At 39.8% G+C, this 8,440-nt stretch overlaps 1 protein-coding gene across 1 annotated transcript in view; it reads right to left on the reverse strand.

Moving 5' to 3' along the window:
• Positions 1–2,140: 2,140 nt before the first annotated feature.
• The window catches only part of LOC138032999 (uncharacterized), a 15,599-nt gene continuing 9,299 nt past the window's right edge, over positions 2,141–8,440 (reverse strand). The window contains exons 5-8 of the mRNA XM_068880732.1: positions 8,135–8,440; positions 6,197–6,514; positions 4,434–4,622; positions 2,141–3,944 (exon numbers count right to left, since the gene is read on the reverse strand). The exon at positions 8,135–8,440 is cut by the window's right edge and continues 24 nt beyond it. Coding sequence (XP_068736833.1) covers positions 3,700–3,944; positions 4,434–4,622; positions 6,197–6,514; positions 8,135–8,440 — 1,058 coding nt within the window. The 3' untranslated portion in view covers positions 2,141–3,699. The remainder of the gene's footprint in view (positions 3,945–4,433; positions 4,623–6,196; positions 6,515–8,134) is intronic.

Genomic DNA, 8,440 nt, shown 5'->3' on the forward strand with positions numbered 1-8,440 from the left:
AGTGACAAAATGGGGGATTTGTAAAGCGCAGCCGATGCGCTGGAAACTGCTCTTTTGATAGCATATAACGAAAGAGTAATTTTAAGATCTATTAATTCGCCATTGGTGCACGTCTCTGAAAAAAGTCCTTGTGTCTCAACAGCACTAATGATCATCGCCTCTACGAGGAATTTTGTACACTTTTCAAAAGAAAGTGATGCCATCGACGCCTCGCACCACCGAGTTCAACAGTCGTCCCGTGACTGGTCTGTATCGGAAGAGAAAGATGGCATATCAGCACTGAGTTAAAAATATGAAACTTTTCGTGTCTATTGCCATAAATGGCATTGCCATATGGCGTCGTTAATCTTCACATCTAGCTAGAGGACGTCAATTATGAATAATAAGCTTTTTATGTGATAGTTATTGAAATGTAGTCATTGCCGCTTTCCAAGTAATGCGTGTAAGAGTAACAGGCCATCTGAAGATGAGCAGATCAAATTAATATAAGAAAGAAAAAAGAACGGTAAAGGTACCACTTAACGTACCGTTGCCTGGGCCTAGGATATTCGCTTAGCTAACCTCTAAATCAACTTTTTCTTTTCCTTCTGATCTATATCATCATTTCGAGAGTTTGAAATAAACGCGTAGAAGTAGCAGATATGAAGAGAAAACATTAATTAATGCTAATTAGGTGCTGTTGACTGGTGGGGAGTTCCAATACATTACCTCAAAACTTCCTAAATAATTCGTGTTATATCCGATTCCTCTCAAATTTGTGTACATAAATTCATTATTTTAGCCACCCGTTTTCTCCAATAGCAAAAAAATTCTCTGCGAGCACCTTGTAGACCGAAAAGCGTTAACAACCATTTTGCGACAATTTTTTTGGGGAAATGTGCTTGTTTTACGGGGAGATACTAAAAAAAAATCATGATCTTTGAGGTCAACTTATATTCTTTACAGGAAAGCTTTTTTTCTTAGCTTTAAAATGAGATATATTTTAAAGCCATAAACGTGCATGAATCGATTTTGGGAAAAGATAATTTTGAAACTGCAGTTATTATTATTATTTTTTTGCGGGAATTCAAAATGGAATTCTTAGCATGATTCTTCTGCAGTACACATCTATGCCTTTCACATACAGCTACCTCACATGGAGGCAATGTAGTGGCCGAGTGGTTAGGGCGCTTGTCTTGCGATCAGGAGATTAAGGATTCAAGACCCGTTTTTACCACTCGTTGAGTTTGATCCTCGTAGTCCCTGTTTCAACTTATCGGGTGCACTTGTCACAAGCTCCGGCCACATGGGATTTTTTAACTGTTGTTGTTCCGTTAATTGGTCCCGAAAAGCCTCTGAAGGTAGCGGTCAATTAAGTATGCATGATATTGTATGTGACGGTTACTTTTTTTGTTTTTTGGGCTTATCGAGGTTTGAGTTGGGGCAGACTTTTGTTTTCATTCCGTTCGTGTTTCTTCGAAGTCTCAAGCAGGGATGGTGTAATGGAAGGACCACTCGCCAGCCACCAATGTGATGGGCTCGATTCCCGGACTCGACGTCACATGTGGGTTGCGTTTGTTGGTTCTCTACTCTGTTCCCACGAGTTTTTCTCCGGAAATTCCGGTTTTCCCCTCTCCTCAAAAACCAACGTTTGGAGTGATTTGTATGTACAATGTACCCGATTAGTGCCCAAGTACTAGAAGGCTTTACAACTCAATCATTGTAATTTTTAAAATAATTACGATAGTACGCGTACTCTTATTGGTCAATAGCTGTGTTTGGATGAGAGTATGGAAACACAGCTGTGGCTGAGACATCACACAAATTTTGATTGGGTATGTGTTGTCAGACGCGCGTTTTGATTGGCTGGTAGGAAATATGAGTGTGTATCAAGAAAATCTATTTTAATCAGCATTTTCCTTCATTTGTCGAATTATCTTTGGGAAATATTTCATAAAAGCAATAGAGGACTTTTTTCCGTGTTTCATAGTCTCATCTAAACACTCGGGGAGTTGGTAGAATTCTCCACAGTTGCATAACTGTCTCGAATTCTCCCAGCTTTCCCTCGTGTTTAGATGAGGCTATGGAAACAGGGAAAACGTCCTCTATTGCTTAAGTGGTAGAAAAAAAAAAACGATGGTTTTACAATGTCTATAAAAAAGGTATCCTTTATTCACACTTTAAGCTCTTTCTATAAAACACTAAGGACAAACTCTGGAAAATTTATTACTTAAGTCCCGTTAGAAAGTTTTCCGACTCTTCTTGTTACACCGAGGCTCTGCGCAAACCGAAAAAAAATACAGTATTCAGAGCGGAAAGGCATCTGAGCGCATAGTTTTATTTATTAAAACGACCGCTATACGCTTTTCTTCGCCTGAAATGAGACTGACCATATCACTTGATATTATTGTGTATTGTCTCCTACCCTATAGAAGCTTCGCGTTTTCACAGTTCCCATGAGTTTCTAATTTCTTTAGCTTACTAGTAGTATAGAGACGGCGAAAGGTTATAGGCTTGATTTTAGTATGCAAGTGTCATGACACAAATTGAATAAATATTAGACGACTGCTACGGCAACGACAACGCCACAAAGCAAGAATATTATTGGTTTAAAAAGGAAAAACCAAGTGATGCTATGATCCTCGCAGTTATGAACGCAATTTTTGCAATTGTGTAAAGAAGCCTCAAAACTTAAGGACTTCAACGGAATTTTAAACCTGTGACCTCACGTGCAACGCTCTAAGCAACTGAGCTATGAAGCTACTGACGTTAGGAGCTTGTCATTTGTGGGTTCTAATGTTCCCGTGAGGAATGAATCAATGATGAAATGATGTATGAAATGAATCATATATGAACTGCGGATATGAAATCAAATGATCGTACGGCACGCGCGGAACGCATTTTACTGCCTTTTCTTTCGTCGTACATCCCAAACAGCAACATAGGTTTTGACGACAACGCGTCGTCCGGAGCATGTAACAACGAACCGTTCGTATCCATCAAGTTACAGGATAGTTCGCCCGTAATCTACAACGTGAAAAAGTCATATTTTGAAGTGACGTTGCCGTTGCCTTTGCGTTGCCGTTGCGTTGCCGTATAGTCTTTGTTTCATAGTGATCACTTCAAACCCAACCCTTAATAGGCCATATTCGTATTTTCAGTATTGCGCTGGAACTAGCATGCAATGGAGGCTAATGCGGAGGAATCTTTTCTAATGCAAACACTTTTTAATATATTCACCCGCACTAACCTCCATTGGAATCCAGTTCCAGCCCAATACTGAGAATACGAATATGATTTATTGCGCTGAATGAAGTTTGATGAAACGGAATGTAGAATTTTCGCCCATTTGATTCCTGCTACGATCAGTCCACAGAACATAGAAAAGGCCTAGGACTCTATCAAAATGCTCCCTTGAAATTTGAAAGGTCTAATTTTGTTTCCGTGTCAGCGAAAACCTTTGATAATTTACTCTATCTGTATGTAGTAATTTCATTTGCAATACAATTCCGATCAACATTTCATCATCCAGAAAATTAACGGGCAACGATCGATGACGTTAAAACGTTGATGCGTATGGCAGTTTCTTTAATCCTTAATTTTCTTGCTAAGTTGTTATTTTTGTTATGATTTTGATTTCGAAATCGGGAAACATCTACATGCCATTGGGTTAAAAAACTACATTCCATTATTTTGAACACACTACTACGACTTTTAAGGCTAAGATGTGGCCACTTTTGGCTCTTCATCATTGTCGTTGCTTCCTAGGTCTTCTCCTTCTTCTCCACTCTCCCCGCTTCCACTTTCTCCGCTTTCCTCCTCGTCTCCACTCTCCGCACTGCCTCCTTTGCTGCCCTCAGCACTTGACTCGTTCCCAGATTGCTCTAATTCAGTATGATCATTTCCGCTCTCCCCAGACCCACTGTCAGCACTACCGCTGGCTTCACTTACAACATCAGTACTCCCTGGAAGGTAGGCCATTATAAAATAGGTTAATTAAATATACTTTTGAATGGATGCATTTACTTCTTTCTTAATTATTTCTTTATTTATTGGAAAGCTTTTCGCTGCATTAGTAATTTTGCAAAACGGTTCATCTGTTTTTGCCCAATCATATCGCACAGATCCAACTTGAATCGAGACGCCAGAGTATATCCTAGACCAAGAGAACTTGCCTAGACGTAGGGAATAAGGGAAAACTTTAAAGGATCAAAATCATGCAGGGAACAAGTTCAGAATTTCTACCAAGTATTAGGGAACACAATTAAACGTAAGCAAACAGCTCAGCACTCAACGTCGTTACCAGGGCTTTTCACCGCTGAGGGTGCCCGTCCTACTGTCGGCGGTGAAAGCCCTATAACCTTTTCTAACAATGAGACATTTTTCCATGGATATTTTTAAGTAGTAGATCAGGTCAAAAATTTCTAGAATCTCGGAAAATTTTTTTGATGTACCTTCGAAATATTGTGCCGTGCCATTATTCCCCTCTGTATTGTTCTCACTGTAAATTTCAATTTCTGTGGTGTTGTTTTCAACTTGTTCGTTTCCTTCATATTCTACGTATTCCTCCTCCACGTTTTCCTCGAGATTAGGATGAAATCTTTGAATTAACGGCATTATGCCCTCTGGGTTTGGTTTAGGTGCTGCAAGATAAGTTTAGAGATCACGTCTTTTTTTTTTTCAAAGTTAAAGAAATACAATAAAGATAAAAAGTCCCAGGCAAACCGCTTCACCATTTGCTTCAACATCCGTTCGATTTTGTTGAACGATGTTGAACGATATTGACAACTGGAGTGGGCAAACAGTTTCAACACATTCAACAAAGCTTCACGGAGGCATGCATTCAGTCCCAAGCTGCAGCCAGCGGTTGTTCCTATGAATACCGACATAAATACGTCATTGAGAGACCGATAGTGCGCACGCGCATACGAAACAATGTTGAAAGAGGGGAGCAAACGGCTTCAACTTCATTCAACGTTCGCGAAAACAAAAGAAATGTTGAATGGTTGTTGAAGCAAAATTATTATTTTTTTTTTCAACTTTCGTTTTCATAAAATATTGTCGTTCTATGTATAAAAGTTATATGTTTTTGGAAAGCTTATTTTCATAGCTTTAAAATGATGTATTTTTTTCCTCCTAACTGAAAATACTTTTGGAGAAAAAAAACATTTTTTTGTGATGACTGACTTTGCCTGGAAATTCCTGGAAATTCCAAAATCGAAAAAGAGTTAAATGCTTTTAAGGACGGTGCCTGCTAACTCAAAGGTATTTTGCCCCAGTCTATGATTATGCGGGAAATGTAGATCTTAACTAGTGTTATTGAAATGGAAAAAAGAAAATTTGGGGTAACCACACATTTTTCAAAGATAATACAAGAACAATATTTGTAAAAAGCTTTAAAATACCAAGCTATGTGTGGCATTCTTTCTCAAATTGAAGCTTAATAATCTCTGAAAAATGCCCCCAATTTTCTTTTTGGATACCAATAGTCCTTACTAAGATCTACTTTCTCTGAATAATTTCAAACCGCGCAAAAATATCCCTGTATCAATGAGCATCACTGGTAGGAAATCCGAGTATCTTGAGATGCGCAGAACGTATGTGCAATAACGATAACACCGTCCTTAAACTCATTCAACATCGATTCAACTTCGTTTCAGTATGTTTCAACTCGATTGAAAGAGGATGGGGGGGGGGGGGGGTGGAGGAACGGTTTTAACATCGCTGTTAAACAAAATCGAATGGATGTTAAAGCAAATGTTGGAGCCGATTATATTGCCCGGCCATAATACTTGAATGATGGTAATACCATGCTAAGCCAGGGTTAATGTTTCAGTGCAATACTGAGTTAAAGAGCCAAAGAAATCTAACGGGAGGTTTGGTTAAAAGTAAGTAGTCTGCTCCCTCAAAATCCGATACTTCCAGGAAATGGCTTTGTCTTCATTTTTTAGGCAACTGTCCAATTTTCCTTAATTTGGTACCCATTTCAAAAATAGTTTAGATACTTTCTAGCAGCCAATCACATGTTAAGAAATACAATAGAGCTGATCAATGGCCAGTCGCTCATATACCATGATGGCTAAGCCAGTCAAAACTCTGTAATTTTATCATCCAATCATCTAGTTTTTAATGACAAGATCAACTTCATAGTTATACCATAGCATATGTTCCAACGCACGCTCTATGGAATAATTGTTAAATAGATAACTTAAGTTACCAAAACTGATGTCGCCTCTCTTCACATACGCCACTGTTGGGTTGGTATGGTGCGTCTCCATAGGAGCGTCCTTTGGCTCACACCACTGTGGATTGGTACAAAATACTGAGAAGCATTTTCCCGCCATCATCATGGCCACGTGACATTTGTCGTTAGAACAGCATCTCTTGATGCATGACGTAATATCCCTGACACCTTTGTGGTGAGTTAGCTTGCCGGATAACATTCCTGCCCTAAGAACTGTTTTGTTTCTTATCTCACCATCCAGTCGGCAGATCTCTTCTTTGTTTTGTTCGGTTGTCATGGTAGGAGTCCCATCTAGAACCAAAATGCGATTGAACCATTAGTTTTTCAAGACGGAAGGAACACTTTAGCCTTTGCAGCAGACGCAAGAAATCAAATCCGCACTACATGTCGCAAAGCAAATATATGCAGTCGCCCCAAGGAACAATTATTGGATATGACCCTTGCCTCTGATTGGATAAGCGCGAGGCCTAGGGTGGTAGTAGTAAAGGAGGAGAGAGAGTGGAGAATAGATTACATTTTACGGGTGTTGCGGGAGTTGTGGGTTCGAATCCTACCTTGGACTCTAATATTTCAGTGGTCCTTTCGCCTGTCGCCAAGCAATGTATTTCCCATCTTTCGCATGGGTGTATTTAACAATTAGACCTGTGGCCCTTGAGGGCGAAGGGTCTAATTTTTTTATTATCACTCAACTAGTCAGACAGAAAAGGCAATAATTAAGTTAGCAAATGCAAATAGAAAATAGATTTATTTGGGAATAAAACAAAAGAAAGCGTCAGGCTTTTCGATACTCGAGGACTATTACAAATACTCCTCTAGTAGCGTAGCCAATCAAAATGCAGCATTTGCATTAGTCCACTAGTTGAGTGATACTAATACACATTAGACGTACTTGTATTGCAATCATTTTGTAATCATTCTGTTATTACATTTTCGTTGCCCAATGACTTGGAATTATTGGGCAACGAAAATATGAAAAAATGATTTAACGCTCGAGTGCGGCCGAACACTACTGTGAAGTTATTATGCCCAATTATTCCATCAGAGATCAACACTAGCGTTGGAATTGGGCCCACACAAGGCCAGACATAAACTCGGACCAGGGTGGGATTTGACCCCACGACCTTCGAATTTGATCAACGTTGCTCTAACGACTGAGCTATAAGGCCAGAACGGGAGCAGGCCGTGGGTATGTGAGTTGTTATTCACAAGGACAAGTTCGGCTCGGTCCACAAGCCTAATCGTTAGTTGTTGTCCTTCAGTAGCATATTGATAGTAATGATTTCAAATTCAAGTGAGGCCTAAAAAGTAGTACGTAGTGTTTGGCCTCACTCGAACTTGAAATCATTACTATCAATATGCTACTCAAGGACAACAACCACTAACATCGTTTTTGTTTATTAAACCAAATATTTAATGGGTTTCTCGTAGTTGTCGTCAACGCCTTTGATAATTGTCCCTAATAATTTAATGATACCTTGGCTTCTTGTCAGTTACCGCAACACTCCACGGTTATCGCCCATTATTCAGCTGACTTTCGTAGCAAGCAACAGACAGTGAGGATCTAGTATAAATCGTTTCGTTGTCTAGTCAACCGAGTATCGCGTTTCTGATTGGCCGATGACGAATGCACAAATAGATTACAGAGAGTAATAGAGGTTTTTGAGGGAAATGTGGAAGTTGCAATGGAAAGACACCGATGTAGGAGTAATTTTATTGACCATAATAAATAAACAAAAAATTGTACGATTTTATTCGTGCATTTGTTGACTTATGGTCACTCGTGATGTCGGAAGTTCGCAAGTTGTACGAGCCGTAGGTTCGTAAATCGTTGCTATAAATCACGAGATGCACTCGTGATCATACGACTTCTTACAATTGTTTCTTCTACTTGATGCTGAAAATTTAACTTACCGTCTCTGAGCTTCACACCAAACTGTCGCCTGACGATGTATTGAATTGACCTTTCAAAAGTGTCATTAGCGCGCATAGCTCCCTCATCCGGGATACTTCGGCAGCTCCTTTCACTGTTACACCTAACAAGGAAACACGACCGACCGAACATATAGGCCAAGTCACACGAAGGGTCCTCGCAGCACAGCCGGGTACATATATGGGGGTTTGCCACTCGCCCTACGTCTGTGAAGCGCCCCGCATTTGGGCCATCCAAAAGAAGGGACTTGGTGTAGAGTTTGCTTTGAATGCACTGTAAGTGGTGAG

Source organism: Montipora capricornis, chromosome 14 (genome assembly GCF_036669925.1).
Source record: "Montipora capricornis isolate CH-2021 chromosome 14, ASM3666992v2, whole genome shotgun sequence".
Lineage (NCBI taxonomy): Eukaryota > Metazoa > Cnidaria > Anthozoa > Scleractinia > Acroporidae > Montipora > Montipora capricornis.